At 38.7% G+C, this 26,732-nt stretch overlaps 1 protein-coding gene across 1 annotated transcript in view; it reads right to left on the reverse strand.

The window, feature by feature from the left end:
• SACS (sacsin molecular chaperone) overlaps positions 1-20,933 on the reverse strand; it is a gene marked incomplete at both ends in the record, with an annotated part of 33,715 nt that extends 12,782 nt beyond the window's left edge. The window contains 8 exons of the mRNA XM_079549538.1: positions 1,895-1,986; positions 3,438-4,920; positions 5,825-5,971; positions 6,546-6,657; positions 9,803-9,888; positions 11,533-11,620; positions 13,724-13,874; positions 20,911-20,933. Coding sequence (XP_079405664.1) covers positions 1,895-1,986; positions 3,438-4,920; positions 5,825-5,971; positions 6,546-6,657; positions 9,803-9,888; positions 11,533-11,620; positions 13,724-13,874; positions 20,911-20,933 — 2,182 coding nt within the window. The remainder of the gene's footprint in view (positions 1-1,894; positions 1,987-3,437; positions 4,921-5,824; positions 5,972-6,545; positions 6,658-9,802; positions 9,889-11,532; positions 11,621-13,723; positions 13,875-20,910) is intronic.
• Positions 20,934-26,732: the final 5,799 nt, after the last annotated feature.

Raw genomic sequence — 26,732 nt, forward strand, 5'->3', positions numbered from 1 at the left:
AAGAAATTGTGCAAAAACATGTATATTCTGCAACTGTATTGGGAATCTCTCTGATATAGTTTCTAGTTATACAAGTAAAATCCCTGAGAGGTAAGATCTTAAAACCTGTACTGTAGGTACGCCTTACTCTACTCTGCCCTGGTGAGGCCTCACCTGGAGTACTGTGTCCAGTTCTGGGCAGCCCAGTACAAAAAAGACAGGGATCTCCTGGAAAGAGTCCAGTGGAAGGCCACTAAGATTACAAAGGGCCTGGAGCATCTCTTTTATGAGGAAAGGCTGAGCAACCTGGGTCTGTTCAGTCTTGAGAGAAAAAGACTGAGAGGAGATCTGATCAAGGTATATAAATATCAAAGGTGCGGGAGGCAAACAGACAAGGCCAGACTCATTTCAGTGGTGCGTGGCAATAAGAAAAGAGGAAATGGCCACAATCTGAAGCACAGGAAGTTCTGCACAAACATGCGTATAAACTTCTTCACAGTAAAAGTGCCAGAGCACTGGAACAGGCAGCCCAGAGAAAGAGGTCGTGGAGTCTCATTCTCTGGAGATGTTCAAGGCCTGCCTGGATGTCTACCTGTGCAACCTGGTCTAGGGAGTCTGCTTTGGCAGGGGGTTGGACTCAATGATCTCTAGAGGTCCCTTCCAACTCCTAAAATTCTGTGATTCTTACAACTATGGAAAATCCTAGAATACACATAATTGAGGAGGAGGTGGAAATAAAAAGTAGGCCACAAAAACTCGCAAAAGGTCACCTGAAAGTCCTCAGGCATTTCTAGATTTAGAAAATTACATTTCTACATAAATATGACAAGTAAGTCCTTCTAATCAATAAAAAGCATATCACCAACCAAGAACAAGTCCCTGGAAGAATGCAGGTCAAAGAAACAGTTAAATGAAGATAGTAGGAAGTCAGGCCTCAAATGCAACCCGAATCTTTCTAGGAACCAGATTCACAGACCAACCCAGAAAGTGAAGAAATGTCCTAGAAGAACTCTCAAAGTGACTGGGTTATGAATACACAGGTTGGATTTTTTTTTCTTTCGTTTTAATCTCCAGTTTCTGTTTACAATGTATTTAAGCTTACAGTATACCAAAACCTTGTTCAGGTGATTTTATGTTTTTTGTTGTTCTTTATTTAAGCACAGGTTTGAACTGTCTTGTGATGAGATGCAAGTGCAGAAAAGTAAATTCAACTAACACTGTCCAGAAAAAAGGCAAAAAATTAACAGTGAAAGCAATTAAACACAGAAGCATTATATCTACAAAAGCAGCAAGTTTTCTGGTAAACAAACTATTTGCATAAAGATCAGAAGTATTTCAGTAGGTCTGTTTTGACACAACCAAAAGTTACAAATAAAGACTCAGGAAATATTTAATGAAATGATATGGTCTACAGCATGCATCCAGCCAGATGATTAAGATGGTTTCATTTGTTTGGCTTTTTATAGATGCATCTTTAGAAAGCATGGATGTAATCACTTGTAGTTGTGAGATAAAAGACAATCCATAATAATTAAAAAAAAAACAAAAAACATGACATGGCTATTGCATATAATGATAACTTAAGACATGTAATATAGAACTCAGACAATGTTAAGAGAAAGAATATTATATGTAAAAAACTTGCATAGAGATATTTCCTATTAATTCTTTAATTGTGGCTTTTTATCTATCTTTAGATCTCCCCTTTTTATTCATTCATAATTTTTATTTATGCCACTTCATTCAGTCTACAGCTTTTCATTTGTTTTTTTTTGTTTGTTTGTTTGTTTTTTGAGATGATTAACTTACCAGTGTGAACTCAATTTCAAAGACAACAAAGAAAACTTGAGTTTAGAACTAGTCTGTTCAACAATTAGCAATCTATTTCATTGTATGAGTTTACAAAAGACATTACCTCTGCTTTTGGCAGCTTCTTTCAAAGCAGCTAGAACCTCAGGCTTCAGGTCATCAGAAAGTAACCTCCCTTCAAGGCCAGGAAAGAGTGATCTAACATAACATTTAAAAAAATAAATAAATGTTTTCAGCAAAGCATCTAATTCACATATGCTTCAATGCAGAAATTACCAGAATGGTAATCATCATGGTAATTGTTGAATGCAAAATAGTCACTTGTATATTGGGCTGTCAGTGGATATTTTCCTATAAAAAAGGAAATAAGAACTTAGGAAAGAGAGCAGTAAGAAACTAAATTTTCCAACTACTCTTCTTTTCAAAGCAAGTATAAGCAAAGCTTCTCTTGATAGAAAAAAATAACATAATATTATTTTCATCTATTTGTATTCTAAAGAAAGAAAAAAATAAATAAAACATCATGTTTTATTTCCCTTAAGGATTATTAGAAAGAAGAAAAAACACATCATGTAATTCCAGGACTTCACAAAAATCCATGTATTCAGACACTGGTCTGTGTGCAGACGTTGGTTAAGACTATTGTAACCAGAAGTAGTCCAGATGTGGCCTCACCAGGGCAGAGCAGAGGGGGAAGATCACCTCCCTCAACCAGCTGGCCATGCTCTTTTAATGCACCATTGGCCACCAGGGCATGTTGTTGGTTCATGGTCAGCCTGTTGTTCACCAGGACACTCAGGACCTTCTCCACAGAGCTCCGTTCTAGTATACCAGCCCTTAATCTGTAGTGATGCATGCAGTTATTCCACCCCACATGTACAACTCTACACTTGCCTCTGTTGAAACTTATAAGTTCACTCTCCACCCAACTCTCCAGCCTGTCCAGGTTGTCCTGAAAAGCAGCACAGCCTTCTGGTCTGTCAGCTACTCCTCCCATCTTCATGACATCAGCAAACTTCATGAGGGTGCTTTCTAACCCTTTATCCAGATCACTGATGAATATATTGAACAAGACCAGACCCAGCACTAATCCCTGGGGAACACCACTAGACACAAGCCTCCAACTTGAGGCTCTCCTCTGAGCTCTGCCAGTCATCCAGTTCTCAGTCCTCCTCTCTGTCCATTCATCTACCCCACAACTCCTCAGCTTACCCACAAGGATCTGAAAATCAATGAAAGGAAAAGGAGGGGTGGGTCCATACACACAAATGGGAGACAAGGAGGAGCAGCTAAAGGTTAAAAAAAAAAAAAAAAAAAAAAAAAAAAAAAAAAAGCCTAAGTTATCTCATACTTCAATATAGCCTTTAAATGTAATGTACTTCCTAATTTGACATGTATCCTGTGGCACTCTGTTAAAGCCTAGATCACATTATTCTTTACAAAGTTATAAAAGCAAGTAGCTTTCAAACTTTTCAGATGAGACACATGCATACAAACATTTACACTAATCCAGACATCAAGATATGTTTATGCAATATTTCATTACAGTATAGGCTGCTACATATCATCTTATATGCTAATAAGTATGTAACAGTCCGAAGTTCTTTAGCATTTAAACTAAAAAGCAATTTTTAAAATATAAAGTATACCTGGGAAAATCTTCTGAGGTTATGTAAACAATATCCTGTTCTGACACAGATGAGGAAAAAGAAATAAAATTTCCGTTCTGCAGTGGCAAAAGCTCCAATCCAATGAGTTCACTGTACACTCCATCAGAAAGCACAAACTGAAGGAGATGAAGCTTTTCTTCAGCAGGTCCACTGTGCCCAGATTTCCTTAGTACTTGCCGTACAACTGCAGGAGTCACTTTTTTCACAGCTTTAACAATACAAGTAGTAAAATGCACTGCACTAGCAATATTTGCTGGTACCTTGGCAATCTGCTTCCCTGAATTCTGGAGGTAGTTGAGAACAGATTGTGTGTACTCCAAACTCTCATCCATTTCAGAAAAGTACACCTGTTCCACTTTCATCCACTGATTACTCACTGAGTAAATAACTGTATGCTGAAGCAGCTCTTTAAAGAGAGGTACTACAATTGGTTTCCAGGGAACCCTGATTTTGTTCTCATCAGGCCATAAACCATAAATTCTTTCAGCTGACAATGGAAAATCCGAATTCTCCTCAGTCTCCATTCGTTTGATAGCTTCCAAAATAAGGGTGCTATATGCCTTTGGCACAATATTCACCACAAGAAGATCATTCCACAAAGCTGCTGGATCTCTCCATTGATCCAGCTCTCGCCATTTGATACTCCTTCTATTGTCTGTGAGACCAAAGAAACCACTAACATGGACTGGCAGACCAGTTTTGCTTTCTTCACCTGGAGGCAAAGGCAAGAAACAAAATGCTCTTCCTGAGAAGTCTGCTACTGCTCCTTTATCCTTCTCATTACATGATAAAGGCATGGCTATTCCAATAGTAGGAACAAATTTCAAGTCATCTGCTAAGCAATCCAGGTCAGTACACATTCCTCGGCCACCTACACAGTTACATACCAACCAAGACGTTTTCTGTGCATCCTTAACACTCTCATCTTCTAGAGCAATATTTACATGGTATGTCACACACGTAATGCTATTGCTTGGAACTCCCTTACAATACTGATTTATTGCTGTTCCTAAGATTTTGATAGAGTTGGGTCTTTCATGTTTCAAGGCTTTGTTCTCGCTAGCAGTCACTCTAAATATCAGCTTCTCTGTTCCATCAGCCTCTCTAACATGCAATGAAACATCCTGAACACTCTTTAAGAAGAGCAACACTGTGTCAGCATCTGCCCTGAAGGATTCGAACAGTTCCAAAACCTTCTGTTTGTCATAAACATTGCTGCTCAGTTGGGATGGCTGTAATCGAAGTGGGAAGCGAAAAAATGTACCAGGAAAGTTTCCATTCTTAAAAGTTTCCTTAGTGCTGCCAAATACACCAATAAATGGTGCAAATTGGTCTGTAAGTTCATTGATTTCCTTGCTGTCTTCTTTTAGATTCCAACACTGGCCTGATTCATGAGGTCCAAAGAGGGTTTGATGGGGATCCAGCATTCCAATCTGGTCACCACTGAAAATGCTAGGAACATCTGCATAAATGAAAACCAAAATACCAGCTGTATACTTTGACCTTTAAAATACTTTAAGAAAATGTACTTTGCTAAAAATAGATCCTATTATATTCATACTTGGCAGATCTTAAGGGCCAGCACATTTAAAATGATAACATCCCAGCTACCAAATCACTGAATGTATTAACTTTAACTAAGACTTTATGCATGCTGTACTAAGTAAAATATGATGAGAAAAAATCCTGTGCCTTATTAATTCCCTTCATAAGAGGTACAAGTGAAATATGTTTTTTGAGCAAAATTTTGTCTTTATCCTGTATTACTGTAACTACTACGAAGGCTGAAGGCACTATTTACTTTATCTACTTTTTCACTACACATTAATAAAACATTCCAGAAGAATAATGGATTTCCATATTTCATTATTTTTATTTTTATTTTTGTCTAGGTTTGGTGTGGCACAGATTTTTTTGGAAAATCTTTCTCAACTGTAAACACATATTAAACTCTTCATTACTTTTTAAAACGAAATAAACATCACTGCTTGTTACATAAAGAACTTGCATAAAAGTTTTGGTCTAGTGACCAATTTAGACTAGATGCTTCCACTTGTATATCCACCCTATATTACAGCCTTCTATAATTTGAGCTGCAGCACATAGCTGAAATAATCACGTAGAGGAACGTTCATTTCAATATAAGGGAATAAGTACACAATAACGTTAGTTGAAAAAGCAAATCTTCAAGTCTTCAAAACAAAAAAGATGCCTTTCTAGGGTTTTAGAAAAACATCAGTACTCTTTAGGGAAACTTAGATAAGGACCTTACTTAAGACATACCATACAGATAGTATTATACCCTTGATGAATACATAATTAAAAAATTTTAAATGGTAGTACTTTAAAATATCTACTGAATGTACCTGTTATGTGATAAACTGAATTAAAGCCAATCCCAAATCTTCCGACTTTCAGGGGATCATCTTTCTTCCTGCTTCTAGCAATTTCCTGTATACCATGCCAGTCCTCAGGCGTGAAAACTGCATCATTGTATGCATAAAATGCTGGCCCTAAAATAAATAGGCAAGCATTAAAAAGATGACTGAAGAAAACTATTCACTGCTGAAAATTTCTGGAGAACAACTTTACAAAACTGAGAAAACATTTCTTTGAAGTATGTGCCTGCAAATTTAATGGGGAAGCAATGACTCAAGCTGACTTCAGATTATCCTTGGTGATGAAATGGAGGTACGAATAGAGGAGTAGCAAAAAACAGAAGCAAGAGTTAAGAGTTACCACTGCATATGGTACTATTTCCCAGAGAAATAAACCTAGAGATAGACATATATCTCTAGGAAAAGTGACTTAGAATAAAGAAGAACATGAAGACTTTCTTAAACAGAATATCTGGAAGCACTTGGAAAACTGCAACTGACAGCTTGCTAAAGGACAGTATGGCCTTCAATACTAAAAATTTGCTTTGGAAAAGAATTATCTACATTATAACTTAGATAAAGCATTTAGCAAGGTTGAAGCAGCAATTGAGTCATCCCAATATAGTCAACTCCATACAGAAAAAAAAAGAAAATCATAGAACCACATATGTACCAAAGAATGGACAAAATCAGTACAAAGTGTATTCACCCTGATATTGTGCCATGTCCTTGGACCACAGAGTTTCTGTTCCATATTGAGTCTCATCGTATAAAAACCTAACCTCTGTGGCACCAGCATCTTCTGCATTCTGAATCAGTTCCTGACAACAAGAATAAAAAAAAGAAACAAAAATAAGGTGTGATGCAATAATTTTATGCATATTGCTTCCAACTGAAGCAGTAGAAAATAACTATAATATTCTCAAGTATAACTGCTGTCATACCTTTCAATCAAAAATATTTTATCCAGCTTACCTGAATGAAAACAGATACTATAAAAGGAACATTCAGACAAATACTATAACCACGATTCAAATTTGGAGCTCAAATATCACACAGAACCAGTATGTATGCAGTTCAGAAGTAAACTACTAAACTGTTACTATAAGAACTATAGAACTATTTTCCCAAATCAGAGTTATACGACAAATCTCAAAATAATGCAAGATAGCAGAAGATTGAAAAAGAATAGTCAAAGTTTATTGTTAAGACCATACAGCTGTCAGACAGATACCAATAGTTGTGAAGGGGTAATATACAGCACACTTCTTTGCATTAGCTAAATTCAATTTAAATCAACATTTCACAGCAATGAGGTGCAAGACATTTCTGAACTGCATCTCTATAAACAATGAAATCAAGAGAGGTCACCAGTCAAAGCCCATTGAGTAGAGAGAGACTTATATTAAGACTGAATATTTGTTAAATAGCATTAGTAGCAGTGAGAGCCATGGAAAAATCTCATAACTGAAATGTCAGTAAAGTTGTTTACTATGCTAATTATAAACTATATTGATAAAATATGTCCATCTAGTAACATTTACCATAGACTCATCAGAATAATTATGAACAGTTGCAAAATACTCTATTTATACTGGATCACCAGTGCATGTCAGGACTCCAAAAATGTACCAGATATGTGCCTATGTGTGTGGGAGAATACGTAATTAAGTTTTGCACAAGAAGATCCCTCATTTGAATTGAAAAGCTGTCTAGGTAGGTACATCACACCGAAACATAACATACAACGTAAATATTCTTCAGTAATTCACAACCATAAAAGGGTTGCCAGCAAGGTGAGTGTTCAGGTTGGATTCTAATATATTGTTGGCAGCAATGAATAGTAATAAATAAGTAACAAACTCATAGATATCTAGCATAGAGCTTTACTTTAAAGCAATAAGCCCTCAGTTTTTTACTGTATGACAATACATTCGATCCAAAAGGTACATTACAATTTAATCGAAATATATTGTCAGTTCTACATCATTTAAAATCAAGACAAGATAGCAAGAAAAAAACACCCAGTTTAGCATATGCTTTAAACACAATCGCTACATGCAGCACTTAATTAAAATAATAATAATAATAAATTCTTATAAAAGAACTAAAACAATCATGCAAGAAACTGCAGAAGTCTCTAGAAAAATGAAATTAGCAGGGAAACTTCCAAGTAGCCAAGGACTTCCATTCATTCTGTGACACACTGGATCTGCTACGTCTGACTTTAACAGCAAGGTACAAGAAGAATATTAACACTGAAGTCTAATTTAACAGGCCAGCAAAATACCTAGTAACAAGCCATCCTTAACAGTCAGTTAACTCTGAACTGTAAAAACATGAAAAGATGAACATTTATAATATTAGATCTACCTGCCTGATTTCTGAGGACATTATCCTACTTTTTTTTTTTCAAGCTGCAATGAGAAACTGAGCTTCACTTTTTAAGAAATCATGAACCCTTAATGATGCAAATGAATCTTATAGATTCAACTAGCATTCAGGAATACACAGTAAATATGGTAGGCGTCCATTCGTAGGATGGGTACTCTCAAAAAATATACCTGTGATACAAGCTGCCAAAACAACTGAAAACATCTGTAATTTCAGTATTCATGCTAAAAGTAACTCACTTCTTGTCCCATGGCTGCAAAGAAAGCCTTCCAAGACAAAATCTTGGAAGATTCTTTTGTCACCTGCTTTATCAGTGCGTTTTCTATAGACAGATATGCATCTGCACCAAATCCCATTCTAGTCAGAACCTAGAATTCCCACATACTAGAGAAATAAATCCCCTACTATCCATGAGGCATTCTGGACAAGAAGTACAATAATCAAACATGAAAGAGTCACATGAAATGCCCTTCAAAAGTAAAACTGGCACTTCAACACGTTAGCACAGAAAGCTACAATAAACAAGACCTCTTTCCTCTTGCTAAAATTATTGAAATAAGAGTGAACTGGACAGCCTGGTCTAATGGTTGACAACCTTGCACATAACATGGGAGTTGAAACTAGATTATCATTGTGGTCCCTTTCAACCCAGGCCATTTTATGATTCTGCGAATTATCTGTGTTTTCATTAGTCTAGAGTAAAGTGAGGTAAAGCCCATCCTACCAGTTCCATCTTATTAACTGCAAAATTTTATCTTTTAGGTCAGTGCTGTGATGTTCAACCTTTGGCTTGCACACATAATACTCAGCATTCAAACACAGAGCCAGCACACTTCAAGGTCTCCTAGACAAATTATAAAGCATGTAATGAACACTAACTTCAGTTTAGAAGAAAATCTGGTATTCATTTGATATGATAACCTATTTCTAGAATAAAAATATTTTTATGCCCATAGAAAACCAATGAGCTTATTATTTATGCTGCTTCAAAACAGTCTCCCAAAAGTTACTCAAAGATGTTTTTATAAATGTACTTAACCTAATTATGAGACTCTATGATACCATAGTAAGTCATTGAAAAAAAAAAACGTATTTATTTAATATGAAATTCTATAGCACAATTTAATACTAACTTCTCAGGTTCACCCTAATCTTATACTAAACTAAGTCCTACAGAACTGCATATACTATTATGTATTTTTTTCATAGTTTACAGCAGAAACGAAAAAAATTGCAAGAAAAATAAATATTTTATAAAGCTCACTCACATACAATTAAATCTAAGATTTCATGACATAAATTAACATCTGCATTTTACCTTTTTTATTAATTATAATGGCATTGGTGACAAGCAAGCTCAGAGACTATGTTAAACCAAAAAAAAAAAAAAAAATTACATCTCACTTTGCTTTATAGAAATAGAAATATTTATCTACTGTACTAGAATGATTATCTGATGAAGTCAGATTTCAATACTTCAATTCTTCCACAGAGATTTGCTGGAAAGCATTAAACTAATAGTAGTGTGTCATGCACATTAATTTCCTTCTAAAAATACCATTTATTGTATACCTTAAGAATCTGTCCTCCTTCCGGGTATCTTCTTAAAATATCCTTAAGAAAATCAACAAGTGGTGGAGTTGTTTGTCCAAAACGACCTAAAGCAGAAACAAACAAACAAACAAGCAAATCTGTGCATTATTCTACTATGCATTTACTTTCAGGTTTAAGAAAAAATACCAAACAATTACTTTAAATTTTGTTTTACATTAAATTAAGACCTGATACTACAACATCTTAAAAAAAAAAAAAAAAAAAAAAAAAAGTTGATGTTAATGTTAGTATGAAATTTCCTATCTGGGTGAAACAAACTGGATAGCTAAGGCTTCAGGTCATTTATATCCCAGTTCCCAACTACTGAAAGTTCAAATGCAGCAACTTCTAAAGGACAACTATTTTTTAGACTGCAGGACAGCATTCTAGGACTCTAAGTATTTTACTGGCTGAGATGATCCTTTCTGACACGCACTCACACGGCATACTCTGTCTAGTGTAAACTTCCTGTTGTAGCACATTGTGGTGCTGGCCTGGTGTTAGCATGGGCGCTACCTGTGCTCAGCACAGGAGGGAAAGTCACAGAAAGCTGCTAACAAGTTTTGAAGTTCTGGTGAATAAGCACTCTACAAACTCCACGGTCAGCCCCTGCTCTAAGAAAAATAATCTATTACAGAATGAAAGGATCAAATTTCTCCAGTTCAACCTCCAATCTAAAGAGCAGTTTCCTAAAGCCAAACTTGAGATGAACAGTAGATGTAATACCCACAGGGAAAACTGGCTCTACTAATGTCTTCACCTATCACTTCCCTTCAAAATTACTAATGTAATGGTTATATCTCTCTCCCTCCTGCATATATTTGTTTATCAAGTACACATATGCAAACACACATTACATATACTATGGGAAAAAAACACGACAAAAAGCAATGGAACAAAAAAACCACCACAGCATCCTCCTCAATGCAGAAAAAAAGTGATGGCTACAAGATCTACTTTCTGCAAATGACCCGTTCTAAGAAAAAAAATCTCAGAAGTTATGCACACAGAAGTCTGGTGTTAAAGCCTTCAGATCCTTCAAACTGATTTACATAAGTGTTCAGGGCTAGGAAAAGTTAAGTGCTTTCTCTAAACATGGAATCCTTACAGCAGTGTCTCTTTAGAAAATCTCACAGCCAAATATTCAAGCACAAAAAACTGCAACAGTTTTTCCTTTTCATGAAGGATTTCACAGGACTACTTACAATGTATTCCCATATACTTGTATGACCAAAATAAAAAAAACAGGTTAGAAAGAGGAAAAACCTCTTTATTTGAAGTCTATCACAGCCATATACCAAATAAGAAAAATGTTTCATCCATAGAACCAGAGTCCATTTTCACAGGTGTTTTTGAACCATTACGAGTTCTACTGCAAGAAAACACGAACTTGTAGCTAATACACAAGTACCTTACCTTCCTCTGTCACTAGAAAACCACCAGTCAGTAAATCTGTGGTTTACTAAGCTAAGAAATGTAGCTTTTTTGTGACACCAAATAAAATAACTGCATGAGAAGGACTTCCTTCTTCATACATAAGCATGCTTTATTCCCTTGTAATAACAAATGGATACTTATAACATACAAGAAAAAATACTGCTTCCCATTTAAAGATAAAATAATTTCTATTAATTCCAGACTAGAAAATTCCAGATTAGAAAATGTTTGGACCTTCTAGTTCATAAACAGAGACATATATTTTTTCATACCTCCTCCTTTCAATGCTTCTGACTGAAGATTTAGAAAAATCTGACTTTGAGACTTTTGAAGATCTAGAATCTTGGTATCATCAGACAACTGAAACAGAAAAACAGATCTTGGTCAAAACACTCTGCAATGTACATATTCTAGTTTAGTTCTATTCCATGCATACTTATACCATGAAGCCTGGCTTTAGCTAGAAGCACACAAATACTCTGCAACAGCTAGTATTCAGTTCAAGCAGTACTTCAGAATTCGTGGTCTAGTATGGCTTTTTTTCCTAATGCCTGTCTGGTGGCGCTCAGGTGATGCACTGGTCTGACAGTAACAAGACCAACAAACGGCTGCAAATAAATCAAGTAGAAAAATGTCTGCAGATGCCTACTAAGTGCAAACTACAGCCTCTTTTTGTATTTGAGAAGCTACCTGGGAACTTCTTGAAGCATGCAGTTACCGTGCTAATGTGCATGCCCATAAAGAAAATTAATATACACAAGTAATTTTAAACTAAGCTATATCACTCAGAGTAAGGAAGACAAAGTGTAGAGAAAAGTATGTCATTGAAAGATCCCACAAAAACTTGACAATTTCATCGCACTTTTACCTCAAACCAGGGGAGTCACTGGGAACACTCCAGAGAAACAGGGGCAAACTAAGCAACAAACTCCTCAGCAGCCATTGGGAAAAACATCATGGTTTTGTTATAGTTTTAGTCTACTACGGGAGTCCCAGTCATACGACACAGCGCACAGATACAAGGGGATAACAAATGTATAATTGCTGTAAAGTTGTACTGAGCTAATTTGAAAACTAAGCAATTGAAATTAGTCTCAGCTTATAGTAAACAAACAATTTCATTATGTGAAGTTGTAATATTACATCAGCCTCAGTTTACAGTAAAGTTCAGGTCTACTTTCTCTTTTCAGTGGCTAAAAACAAATCACAAGGAAGACATCAGTGCTCACACAGGGATGCTTACAATCAAAATACATTCAATAAGCAAAATATTCCAGTCCAGACCACTTAGCCATAATTTTAAAACACTAATTAGAAACACGTTTCTTTTCAATTGCATCAGTTTTAAGAAGTCTTCACAGCAACAGTACGCTTACTGTAAGATCCTACATAAACGCTGTACTTCAGCTGAGCGTGTCTCAAGATGTAAAATCACTTAGACTGGGAATAGGATAGCTTACAATTCAGTAAAATAAAAAATAATCTAGAAAACGATGTAATCCATCACCAAATATTAAAAGGAGAGAATAACCAACTTTTCTCAGGTAGTATTTCTGTACCCAAAACACCAGCTGAAACTAGAATAATTAACTTGTTCAAATTAATAGATCAACACTACATTATTGGAACAGGCTGCCCAGGGAGGTGGTGAAGTCACTGACCCTGGAGGTTTTCAAGAGAAGAGAAAATGTCACACTCAGTGACATGGCTCAGAGCAGTCACAGGCATGGGCTGATGGTTGGACTCCATGATCTTAGTGGTCTTTCCAACCTTAATGATTATGTGACCCTATAAGGCACTGTGTGAGAAAGAAATACTGGACATTTTTTAACGTCTGGTAGCAGCTGTGATGGAAAAAATGACACAGCAACAAAATAAAGAATTAAACATAAAATAAACAAGCACTTAAAAGTTTCAGAAGGAGTTTTGAGATTACCACAGTACAGAATGCCTGCTAACATTGATATTTCTAAATATTAACCTGAAACATGTATCTGAGAACAGTTACTATTGCCTGCTTACTGACTGCTCCTTGCCAAAACACAGAGGGCAGTGTCAGAGCAGCACTGGTATCTTGGCTTCCAGATGGGTTTTAGAAAGTGATACACAGAGCCCCTTTCTCCCAAAACAGGAAGGCCTGAAGAGCACAAAATCAAGGACAGAAAAACCAAGCTAGAAAATAAAATACGTATTACATGGGTAATTGGTTTCAAAATTCAAAGCACGTAACAGAGGGCGTTCCTTGAGCAGTACATCTTTGATCACCCGGCTTTGAGCATTCCTGTGCCACACCGAAGCCCAGTTCCCAGCTTGCCCTCCCCACCCCACTTCCAGGCAGCACGGATGGAGCTCACCAAGCAGCGCCGAGCCGGGGACCTCCCGTCGATGCTTTCCACAGCACAAGGTCATTCGCTCATCCCCCTCTCCCACGTGCCTACATCTCGAATTCCGCCCCTCCCTCACCTCTCTCCCGCAGTGCCACAGCCTCTGTCGGGCAGCAGGGAAGCCGGCTTCCGCGTCGATCCGCGCCTTCACGTCGCCCACATCCGCGGACGGAGGCAGCTCGAACGTCCTGCAGCCCAGGCAGCCATGGAGGACGGTGACCCGGGCCAGCCTGCGCCAACACAAAAACACAGCCTGAGGAGCGCTGCCCCAGCGCCCACCCGCAGCCCCTCACGACCTGGAGGCCCGAGGCGGCCGCTGGAGCTCCTGGCCGGGATGCGGGGTGGGGTGGCGGTCCCGAGAGGAGAGGCTGTGGCAGCGCCTGCACCCGTAACCTCGTCCCGTCCCGTCCCGTCCCGTCCCGCCGCCACTCACATGCCGCAGCGCACAAAGGACCGTTAGCTGCCGCCGCCGCTCCCCACACGGGGAAGGGGAGGGACCGCGCGGCGGCGGGCGGGAGGGGCTCGCCTTGAGCTCTGCGGCGTGAAGGAAGAGGAAGAAGGAGGAGGAAAAAGTGGGACTGGTGGGGAAGACGCCCTAAAAGCAGCGGTGGCTGCCGGGGAGGGGCGAGCAGCGCGGCCCCTGTAAGGGTGCCCAGCTCCGCGCAGGGAGGCGTCGGGACGTGGAAGTCCGTTCTGGTCCTGCTGCTTCCAGCCTTAAACAGCAGCGTCTCCTCACTTCTCCCTTACTTCATCCTCGCTCACGCAATGCCCAGCATCCAGGCCCAGCGGTCTTAGGGTTAATAAACCCCACGTTTCTGAAGAATAAGAAACACAGGAGGAAACCTCATTTTTTTTCTGTGAATCGCTTGCTTAATCATGAATACTTACTGGTATTGATCATCCACTTTATCCCGTGGGGCTTGTGCCTTACAAAACCTGTGGAAAACACACTTTCCTGAAAATAGGTAGGAAGAGCTTACTCCAATCTCTCAAGGTACAGAAGCAAAGTCTGCAATGGTTGTTTTCACTCAGCCTGTACCAAAGCTCAGGGATTGCAATATGCTCATTGCAAAAGTTCTGTAGCTGGATGTTGATGGATGGAGGAAACAACTTAATGACCATTTGCACAGAAACAGCTTAAGCACTCACTGCATGAGTCTTTAAGGGCAAAGCCTGTTTCCAATCTCTGACACATTTTGGGAAGGAGAGGAGCTGCCAGTGATGAGAACTAAGCAACAATTTGGAACTACAGTCAGAAAGTTTGTTGGAAAAGACCTTAATGATCATCAAGTCCAACCTCAATCTAACCATACCACCCTAACTCTAACAACCCTCCATCAAATCATGTCCCTGTGCACCAAATCCAAACAGTTTTTAAACACATCCAGGGATGGTGACTCAACCACCTCCCTGGGCAGCCTATGCCAGTGCTTAACAGCCCTTTCTGTAAATAAGTTTTTCCTGATGTCCAACCTAAACTTACCCTGGTGCAACTTGAGGCCATTTCCCCTTGTCCTGCCACCTGTCACCAGTGAGAAGAGACCAGCCCCGCTCTAGCTGTAAGCACCTTTCAGATATTGGAAGAGAGCAGTAAGGCCTCCCCTCAGCCTCCTTTTCCCCAGACTGAACAGCCCCAGTTCCTTCAGTCTCTCCTCATAGGCCATATTTTCCAAGCCCTTCGCAAGCCTTGTTGCCCTTCTTTGGACCTGCTCCAGCACCTCCATGTCCTTTCTGTACTGAGGTGCCCAAAAATGAACACAGCACTCGAGGTGAGGCCTCACCAGGGCCGAGTACAGGGGCAGGATGACTTCCCTAGTCCTGCTCACCTGATCCTGGTCCAAGCCAGGATGCCATTGGCCTTCTTGGCTACCTGGGCACACTGCTGGCTCATATTCAGTTGACCATCCAGCCAAGGTCCCTTTCCATCAGGCAGCTTTCCAGCCACTCCTCCCCCAGCATGTAGGGTTGCCTGGAGTAGTTCTATCTACTCAGGTCCATACAGGCAGATGGGATTCACCAGTGTTCAAATGCAGACCAATGTGACTGCAAGGCTATCTGAGGAATGTGCCATCTGTGAGAAAGCACAATGACCAGAACAGCTTTATGGCTGGAAAAAAAAGGCCCATCTTAGTGAAGGTCTAAAAGGATGCTGAAAGGAATTGAAGGCCACTAAATCTCATCTCAGATCTGAGATACTGCAAAGAACATCAACTTGGAATCAGTGTAAAATACTCAAAGGATAAAAATGTAATAATGAAGACAAAGCATGAATTAGCAAGGATATAATCAACTCTTAAATACCCTGCATGATGTGATGAACAAGTATGTAGATGGAACAAAACTAGTGAAATACACCTCAATTTAGTGTGACTTTTGAAACTGTAGCCAGCAGCAATATTCACGTCTGGAATCTGAAGAAGTATCAGCTGGAATGGAAAGGTGAGTTGAAATGTTACCTACTAAGATTAAGAATTTGTATAAAGCAGTGTCCGGGCAGGCAGAACTGAGTAGACCACCTGATATTGTTCAACATCTCCAACAATAGCCTAGATGGAAACAACATTGGCACCAAGCAAATTTGTAGAAGGCACTTATATAGGAGCATTCAGAGCCTTCTCTTGATACCTAAGGTTTATCAAAGACAAGCTTAAACATGACTGATACAGAAATGAATTAACTGTTGTGCTGCATGATGACTGGTATATTAAAAATAAATAAATAAACAAATAGATTGGAAATTAATTGTCATCCTTGCAGGCATTAGCCAAAACTGACAGTAAAGAGGTATGCTTTGCAAGAGATTGACGATGATTTGATAATATCATGGCAAGATGAATGATGAAATACCTACAATGCCTATCCCAGTGAGCACCAACATAAGCACAAGCTTTGACAAATCAAGCTTGGGAAAGTTGTTCTGAAACTTCAGAAGAGATCCTATTTGGGGACTTAATTTTTGAGCAGAGAGAAGAGGTGGGTCCCATCTTTGCTACACGCCTGAAGCAGAGAAGCCTCACATATGAATGCTCAGTAGTGGCAGTTCTGTAGACCAGTGTTAGTTGTTCACCATCTTCAGTATGGTACCCTCTGTCACCACTGGTATTGCCTTGCTGAGCTCCTGGTGACTGGTGAGGTGACAGTGCTGCTGTAATGGGTCAGCTAGTATATAACTGCATTTGTATAAATGTGGCTATTGTTGCAATTGATGGGTTAAATGCTGTTACAGCCATAGCTCATAAACCAGGGGTAACTTCTAACGTGCAGACAGAGAGAAATATTTGGTTTTAGGTGGACGCTGAATTTTTTAGACATGAGCTGTGTTACAACAGTTACCTTTAGAGTTCTGGCACCTACTTTAGAGCTTTGCTCCCTTGTTATTTTTATTTTTTATTGAATAGATGTTGCTGTTGATGAACAAGCATCCTATTGATTCCAGTGGTGTCAAAATTTCAAGTTAGCCAATTTTATGACAAACTTCTAGCAAGAGAAGGCAATGATTTTAGTAACAAAGGAAAAAGAAAAAAAAAAGAAAAAAAAAGAAAAAAAAAAAAAAAAGAAAAAAAAAAACCAAAACTGATACCACATCCAAAGAATGGGAAAAAACAAGCTCTTCTTAAACTGAAGAGAAACTACAATTTGAATAGAAAACTCTTGGAGAAACTTAACTTTTTCCTGATGGCTAGATAAAAATCTCATAGAAAAACGACTTAGAAATTACACTACTTGATGAAAAAGAAGTACTATTTCTGGTTTGTAGACTTTGAGGACCAAAAAAAAAAAACCCCTTTTTTAATTCTTATTTTTTATCTTGCTTATCCCTTTGAATAATAGAACTAGGAAGGTATGTAACATCTTTATAACAACATTTCCAAGCAAAACAGCATTTGGATTTGAAACTACATACAGAAATTTTCCTATGTCCATAAACAAGAGTTCTGTTTGGTTCAGAATAAGGTCATACAACCTATATATGAACAGACATGCAATAGAAAAAAATGGAAAGAGTCTCTGAAGTGCTGAAGTATTTTATCAAACAAAGTGAAATACATTTTCATAGTAATATGTCCCTTACCACAGAAAAATCTGTGTTGCAATGTGATCTTATATTCACAACAATTTAAAATAAGTGTGCAGCAGCAGAAAGAGATGGATTCAAGCCCAGTATTTCCTTATAACTGTGCACAAAAAGATAGAATGGAGTCTTCAGATGGAGGAATACTGAGAGACAAATAGTATACACTTTCTAATATAAGAGAAAATTCACTGCAGTACAGTATCATCCAGTGCAGCAAATTTTCTGCAGTGCTGGCAAGCAAGTAGATGTGACTCAACAGCCACATTTATTTGAGACAGCACATAGGAAACATAAAGCCAAAGATTTCTTTGACACAGTAAGCACTTAGCTTCATTCTTAACCCAGTTCTTTAAGTGGTTCTAACAGACGTTTTCAACATTACATCATAAATATTTCCCATTAGCCAGAGAATATAGATTGCATTGGTCTGCAGTCACTGCCAGGAGCTTGCTTTATATCCTTGCTTACCTTTTCAAGAAGCTTGAGTATAAACCTATCACTGGCTGATGTCATTTGCTGATGACACATATACTACTCATTGGGAAATCACCTCTTTCTGGAGAATGGGAAGTTTCTACTTATTTGAATAACTTCATTAACAGAAAACAACTTTTTATATTTTTCTTATCTGAAATCACTAAACAGGCATTAATTAAATCTTGTAGAATTGACAAAAGACACTTTGGCCTTCAAAGTAAACTTGATTAAAAAATTACCCAAAAATCTGTTACAAAATTGAAGTATTTTGCTGAAATTGTCTTTCTATAGTTTGGTGCAGTACGTTTGAATCAGTTCTCCTACTCTTCAGTCTTCATATGAAACTATCATAGCCAGCTTCTAAGTCAAATAGCTGCATGATCATGGCCTAGTAAATATGCAAGAACTAGAGGAAAGTGTTCTTATTTCTTTTGCAAGCTGATGTATTTCTAAACACACATTCCAGGGGCCAAGTACTATACGAATTGAACACTTCTGAAATACTAACAAACAAAAGAGTTAAGTGCAGAGGGGCCAAGGACAGCATTTATTTCCATATAGTAGTTTTACTCTCCCAATTACTTCTTTTAATGTTCAAGCCACTTCTTTGATGGCACTGAGGAAATGTCACGGAGAAGTGCTTAAGAGTCCATGAAATTTGTATACTCTTTGCTAATAAAGAGCAGAGCAAGAAGGCACTAATAAACAGAAGAATTTCAAAATCTTCTCAAATGTGTAAGTAAAACTTCCTCTTAGATCTACCTCTGGGAGGTGACTTCATATTATGTTCTTTACGAAAAGACCTAACTTTACTTTTAACTACAGCAGAGTAACAACTACTCTTCAGATAACTGCCTTAAGAGGGACTTAAGAGTCCTTGCAGTGTTGCAAGGACTGCTGTTGACACACATTTTTTAGTAGTAGTTGTTTTCTTGTAGCCTTTGGTGACAACAAAAGGACGGGATTTAGAACACCCACTTTAACTTTGCAACACCAAAAACCAGAGCTTAAATTTGCATATTAATTTCAGTGACTAAAGTATGTTCCAAAGTACTATAATGAATCTAGTCCAGGCCTCCATATGGGACACACAGTAATGAGTTTATCAAGGGCATTTCTTCCATGCTGCTTTGACAGTTTTCCTGTTTTCATTTCAGAATACTTAACGAAGCTTCTATCTTTCTACTTAAAGTGAGAAAAATCCAATCAATAACAGTAAAATGAGCCCCAGATCACACATAGATTTCACGTTCTAAGAAGTATTTCTCATCTCTGTTCTAGAGATCACTTCTGAATTCTGCATCTATTTATGCTCCAGAGTTTCAGTAGGCATCACTGAACAGAACCCTATGTATCTGGATAAAATACCAAACAGAAGAAGATTCATGTAGTTTTCATAAATTATGACAACACACAACTTCAAGGGCCTGTGAGAGTGTCTGTGTATGTCTGTGCATCAAATAAGTGGATGGCACTCAGTAATGATAGAATGGCTTAGGTTGGAGGGAACCTTAAAGATCATCTAGATCTAACCTCCCTGCCCCACCAGACCAGGCTGCCCAGAATCCCATCCAGCCTGGTCTTGAGTACCTCTAGAAATAGGGCATCCACAACTTCTTTGGGCAACATGTGCCAGCACATCACCTGAGTAAAAAATTATTCTAAGAGATTCTGCTAGTTCTCTATCAGTTCTACCTCCTTCCTACCAGTTTTTAAAACACTAAGACAAACAACAAATTGTCCTTCAGATCACAGGAGATAGATGTATGGCACAAAGGAAAAAAAAACATGAGATGCAAGGAAGGCCTTGTGAGAAGGAACAGCAAAGAGTATCCCCTTCTGGGTGGAAGAAAACCCATCGTTAAATAGTAGCTGAGATGTTAATATTGAATATAGAATTTTAAATTGTTAGCAGAAGGAATAGTGCTCACTGCAAGAAATCTGCCTATGGCAGAACAGATTGAGCCATTTGTATGTAACAGTCAGTGTCTGTCAAATCAAAGCCTCTCCCTTGCTGTAACTCTAAAGTCTGATTTATTCAATCCCACCTTTTCTGAATACCCAATACTCAACTTGTTTATTGGCCCTGCACTTCCATCTAGGACAACCCATACAGAGGCTGTGTCTGACAGAGTTGCATGTCAGTGGGGATACTGCAGATTACAGTTCTGGAGGTGGAGGCTGTCATCTCTTCATGCACTGATTCTGAGTAACAATAACATTTCCAGTGATAGTTTAAGACCCAGGTAAACTTTTATCTCCTAGGTTTTGTTCAGATACTGTCTACACAAAGAACTCATATTGTTCTTCAGCTGTGAGCAAGATTATCCACTATTCCTAGTAACATATTGTTATATGTTGAATTCATTGCTGGGCAAGTGCATAAAGAAGAAAAGTTTCACTTGTTTTTTTAAAATGCATTAGTGAAAGTGAAGTGTACATGTAAACTGAAGGTCAGACTATGAATCTCACAGGAACTTTCCTTTTTTTCAAGCAGTTTTCATTGGTAAATTCACATGCAAATGCATCAGAACCTGATACCTACTTATGATTTTGTAACTAAAGCAATGAATCTCTTTTTTTAAAGTAGTACTTTTCAAAAACAAATTCTAGGTAGTTTCAAACCCAGTGCTTATCTTACTGAAGACCATAGGGGTTTGAGCAAGAATATGTCAGCCTAACAAAAAAGTTCTTAGAGGAATTAAGTTATTTACCTGTCCTTATCCTTGATCTCCATTGTCTGTTCTCTTTTGATATCTTCTCAATAGAAACATGAAGCAGATTCTGGATTTATAAATTAGAAAATGATTTTTCAGTCTTCTTTTCTTGGTGGCTTATCACCTCCTCTTCACTGGACATCGGAAAGCCCTAACTCAGTTTTAACCCTAACTTAGTTTTCATTCCATCCCTTCATTCCAAAAGACTGCTTTATGTCTCACCATCTGCTACTTCTCCAGTTTTCTTCTAAATCTCAGTGTTAATTGTTCACAGACCTTGCCTTTCTCATAATCAGGAACAGACTTAAGCAAGGTTTTGCTTAGTTTTTCTTATCTGAATTCAAGATGATGCTTTTGTGCGATTGATTTCTAATAATTTTTCTGGAGAAGGGGTGGAAGTGTCACAGCTGCTCTTTCTGCTTTTTCTTCCTTTCTTCTGGAAACAAAGTTGGAAGATTATTTGTGAAGGCCAAAATCTTGACTTGTCTTCTCCTTCACACCTGCTAGAAGCCACTTCTTAACATCAGCTCAGCAGTTCTGGAAGAACAGACAAAAGAGAAAAGAGGTGGACCATTAGTACAACAGAGAACTGAACTGAAAAGTATGGAGAGTCATTTCCTCTGAGGGCATAGCATTAAGTGAGTCATGTTACTAATTATAAGCTGCCTTCTGCATTACAGTGCTCGTAAGCACGTGGAGAGCTGAAAAAAACCAATGAGATTTTCTGCTTTTCTTCCAATACAAGTAAGTGCAGTCAACACAATAACTAACATATGTAGCTGCGAGTACACAGAATAACTATGAAATTTTTCAGTTTCTTCCTTGCATTGGTTTCTACTAAAAAAGACTCTAGAATATGTTATAGCTTTGACATAAGATTATTCCATTGAAAAAAGGAGCAGGCTGGGCAGAACAGTAATGGGGAAGGAGTTTACCCTTCTACTCAAATGGCTTGCAACTAAATGAAGAGATTAACGACCTTGCAATGAATTTCCATAGAGAGAATTCAGAGTCCTCCCATCTAACCCCCCTTCCCAGCTATATACGTCAACATTCACCCTATGATGCCCATACTGTCAGGAGCTATTTCCTTCAAGCTGACACACAAAATTTTTGTAGCAATAGGAGAGTTTATAAATGAGGCAAAGCATGTGCTGTCAGATGGCGGAAAACATTTCATTCAATACATGTACAAAGTTATTGCCAAAGGAAAGTATGTGTGAGAGAGTTGGGAGGAAGACATTGGCATTCCATTAATGTTCAGCATCTGTGCAAATGTAAACCTTCTCTGAGCCTCTGACAGTATTTGCAAGTCTTTATATAATGTGCAGTTGTGTATAACCCTCTTCAAACAATAATGCAGAGAGCCATTCTTTCCTGACCCAGAAAGGGAAACAGCAGGATAAACTGCAAAAGGTAAATTAGTTTATTGTGTAAGTATGATGTTGAAATACATATGGTATAGGAAAAAGGAGGGTAGAATTTGTGAGTTGAGGGTTTTTTTCCAATATTTATAAATTTCTCTCTTCAGTAAATAAATAAGTATCAAAGTATATGGACTGAAAACTAATTTTGAATGCATGATCACAGAGAACATAGCTTGACATAACATGCTACTAAATGGCTTTAATATAATTTTTTCTTTCTAAAGATGCTAGGCAAACAAAAGTTCCATGATTAAGAGATACAGACTTAAGCAACAGTCATGCAAATAGTACTGGATGGGCTCCACCCTCAGGTGCTGAGGGAGCTAGCAGGGTGATTGCCAACCCGCTCTCTGCCATCTACCAGCACTCCTGGTTATCTGGAGAGGTACCTAGACTTCAGCAAAGCCTTTGACACAGTCTCTCACAGTATTCTACTGGGGAAACTGGCTGCATATGGCTTGGACACAGGGTTCCTACCTCCTTCTTTGGGTAAGGAACTGGCTAGAGGGCTGTGCTCAACAGTAGTACTTAATGTAGTTAAGTCCAGCTGGCAGCACGTTTCAAGTGGTGTCCCCCAGGGGTCGGTACTGGGGCCCATCTTGTTTATTATCTTTGATGACCTAGATGATAGGATTGAGTGTACCCTCAGTAAGTTTGCAGATGACACCAAGCTGCCAGGTACTGTTGATCCGCCTGAGGGTAGGGAGGCCCTTCAGAGGGATCTAGATAAGCTGGATCGCTGGGCTGAGGTGAATGGGATGAGGTTCAACAAGGCCAAGTGCCAGGTCCTGCACTTTGGCCACAGCAACCCCATGCAGCACTTGGGGCTGAATGACTGTGAAGAGGAAAGGGACCTGAGTGTGTTGTTGATGCTCAGCTGAACATGAGTCGACTGTGCCCAGGTAGCCATGAGGGCCAATGGCATCCTGGCCTGCATTAGAAATAGTGTGGCCAGCAGGAGAAGGAAGGTGATCATCCCCCTCTACTCAGCACTGGTGAGGCTGCACCTCGAGTATTGTGTTCAGTTTTGGGCCCCTCACTACATGAAAGACATTGAGGCCCTGGAGCGTGTCCAGAGAAGGGCAACAAAACTGGTGAGGGGTCTGGAGCACAAGTCTTATGAGGAGCAGCTGAGGGAGCGGGGATGGTTTCGTCTGGAGAAGAGGACGCTCAGGGGAGACCTCATTGCACTCCACAACTTCCTGAAGGGAAGGTTGTGATGAGTTTGGCTTCTTCTCCCAGGCAACAAACAGGACCTGAGGAAATGGCCACAAGTTGTACCAGAGGAGGTTTAGATTAAACATAAGGAGAAACTTTTTATCTCAGAGAGTGGTCAGGCACTGGAATGGCTGCCCAGGGAGGTGGTGGAGCCGCCGTCCCTGGCAGTGTTCAAGAGGTGTCTGGATGAGGAGCTACGAGGTATGGCTTAGTGCTTGTGGTAGCAAGGGTAGTAGGAGAATGGTTGGACTAGATGATCTTGTAGGTCCTTTCCAACCTTGTGATTCTATGATTCTATGAAATCCAGCCTCATTTCCACAGGTATGAAGGACTCCCTCTGGAATGAATGAAACCAGTGCATCTCTGCTGATTAATGAGTTGTCAATAGCAGGAGAGCACAAAGAAAAAACATTTTGGTTTCAGTGGAGACCAAGGGGATTCTGGCATTCTGGTGCAGCAATTGCTGGAAGGCCAGCTTATACTATTTCCACTAAAAAAAATTAGTAAAATAATACATAAAAAGCATTAGAAGTTGTTTGAACAACTTCAACTCTCTAGGGGAAGAAAAAAGAAAAAATAGATTTATAACAGAGAGCTAATTATGATTTAAGAGACAGCCTCTCCATAATTAGTGACTGACACATTTTCTCAGACAGTATTCTATTTTGAGATTTGGCCTTTCAAAGATTGTCCTTTATTATGTTGCTGTGGGAAGGTTTTTAACTCATTGTGATTTTGTGCATGATTTTGCACATACCAAACTGTGCGTGACCTGCATGCTGATGAGACTCTAGCTAAATCTCTTATCACAGTGTCAGTAATTGCCATGAGTATTTATCATAGGACACTGAGTATCCCTTTGTTTCAAAGAGTACATACATGACTTGCTGTTGACATGTTACTTGTACTGACACATCCTTAGAAAAATAAAAAATCCTTGTAGGATATTTGATGGTGATACCTTGGATAGGTCTAAAAGTACTCAGAGGAAGCTTAGGCTTAATTAATTAGCAGTAGATTAAGCTAAATGATCATGTGAACTGACATCTCTACCTTGGCAAATCATTCTGATAGTCCTTGAAGGAACTTGGCCTTGGCTGCATGGATGTGACTACTTGGTATTATCAGTTTTGCTACCAGATCATGTTACAATCCTAGAAAGATTCTGACAAAGTCATCTCCATGTTGTCTCACATGGTAGGAAAGAGACAAATTGGCTGTCTGACACCAGGCACCTAAAGACCCTGGCACACTGACTTCCTGACCTTATTCTTCACTGCCTAAGGTTGCCATGCCCATACAGGCTACCTTGTAACTTCACACCATACTCATCCCTCCTGTCTTTCATTTAATTCATTAGTATAAGCATAACCATGCCCCTCTCCTAGAAAAAAAGATACAGTTACAAACATTGCCTACATCAGTTTTCTATGATGGAATTTATTGGCTTTTCAAAGGAAACAACTTCTACTGAAGAATTCTGTCTTTATTTGAATTTTGGTGAAGGGAAGATGTTTAGTAATCAATCTGTAAAAACAACCTTCAGTTTTGTGGATGCCTGTGATTAGTTGTAGATTAGAAGACATAGGTAAAGGTCCTAGCACGCTGCTATTCAAATGCTTAATACTGCCTGCAGCATAACAGACACAAAGAGTCCACGTGCAAAGGAAGTGCAAGAAAAACACTTTTTTTTTTTTTATTAGTATATTTCATTCTCCTCCAAAAATGCTTCGCTAGTGAAATGTAAATTGAATGAAAAATGTACAACTCAATCATATCTCAGGAACATGAAATCCAGCTTGATTCTACCAAGGATAGTTTTAACAGCAAATACAGGGAGATAGGCACTGTTACACATACTAAAAACTCACACTCCTGTGTATTAAACTCATGAGCATAAAAAGCATCACTTTAAAAGGAAAAAAAGCAAAGATATCTGGCAAAAGTGAAGGCTCAGTGCTAGCAGAGGCAAAACCAAGTTTTCCTGAGGTCTAATCTCCGATCTCAAGTGTTATGAGGTCATCTTAGAGCTAATTTGTAATCTCTCACATGCCATTGTAAATACAGAACGGCTCCACTGTTTCACTAAATTTCTGCCTTTTCCTGGATTTATTAGGCAAGAGCATATGACAGATTTAATTCTCACAGTTTTAATCCTACTCTATGCAGTAGGGCTGAATGAGCCCAGATCCCTAGCTGCAGCACAGGTGCACAAAATGGGCTGGCAGTTCTTTGTGCAGCTACTCAACTTCCACACTGTGTCATAAATGTGAACTTTAATGTGAACTTCAGAACCCTCGCTGTTGCATACTGTGGACAGAGTAAGGTAAACATGTGGAACAGCCTACAGAATTTCATATAGAAGTAAGCCTTTATGAAAGCTGGCATATGTAACTGTTCAGAAAATTGGAGTTCAGAAAATTTGAACTCCAGTGTTTCACTCATAAAGCGTTAAAGACAACCTGAAATAGATTATTACAGAGCTTGCATTCCTGAGAAAGCAGATAAGACTTGAAGAAAAAAAAAAAGACCATCCAAAAATCTGAGAAAACAGACATGTCTTAAATACAAATTGTTCCTGTCTATGCATAGTATAATAGCTGGGTTTGAAATACATTTCTATCAATGGTTAAACTAAATTCAAGGCTACTACACAACTGCAAGTATGACACAAATATACTAAGTTGCTCCTCAAAAATAGCTGTCCTGTAGAAATTTGAGACAGACCTGATACAGTGTAATATGATAGTATATCATCAAACTAGAAATGCTAGAAGTAGAATAGATGTGCCCTTAATATGTTTATTGTCTGACAGCTTTGGTGTAGCCAATTAACTGAAATGTGCAGTCCAGACCATCAGTAGATATAAATCAGTGCCATCACACAAGTATACGTTTCTGTATTCATATTGCTGTACACAATGTGGTCATTCATTCTTTCATTATCACATATAATTTTAAGATAAGTGTAAACGAAAAGCATTCCAAAATGCCAATACTTTAGTACTATTAATGGCATCAACACCATAGATGCTGGTATTATATTATTAATGCTAATTAATTATTAATGCCTCTAGTTGGAGGCCTCTAATTAGTGGTGTTCCCTAGGGGTGTTGGTGCTGGGTCTGGTCTTGTTCAACAACTTCATCAATGACCTGAATAAAGGACTAGAGT

This window comes from Tetrao urogallus, assembly GCF_951394365.1.
Source record: "Tetrao urogallus genome assembly, chromosome: 1".
Taxonomy (NCBI): domain Eukaryota; kingdom Metazoa; phylum Chordata; class Aves; order Galliformes; family Phasianidae; genus Tetrao; species Tetrao urogallus.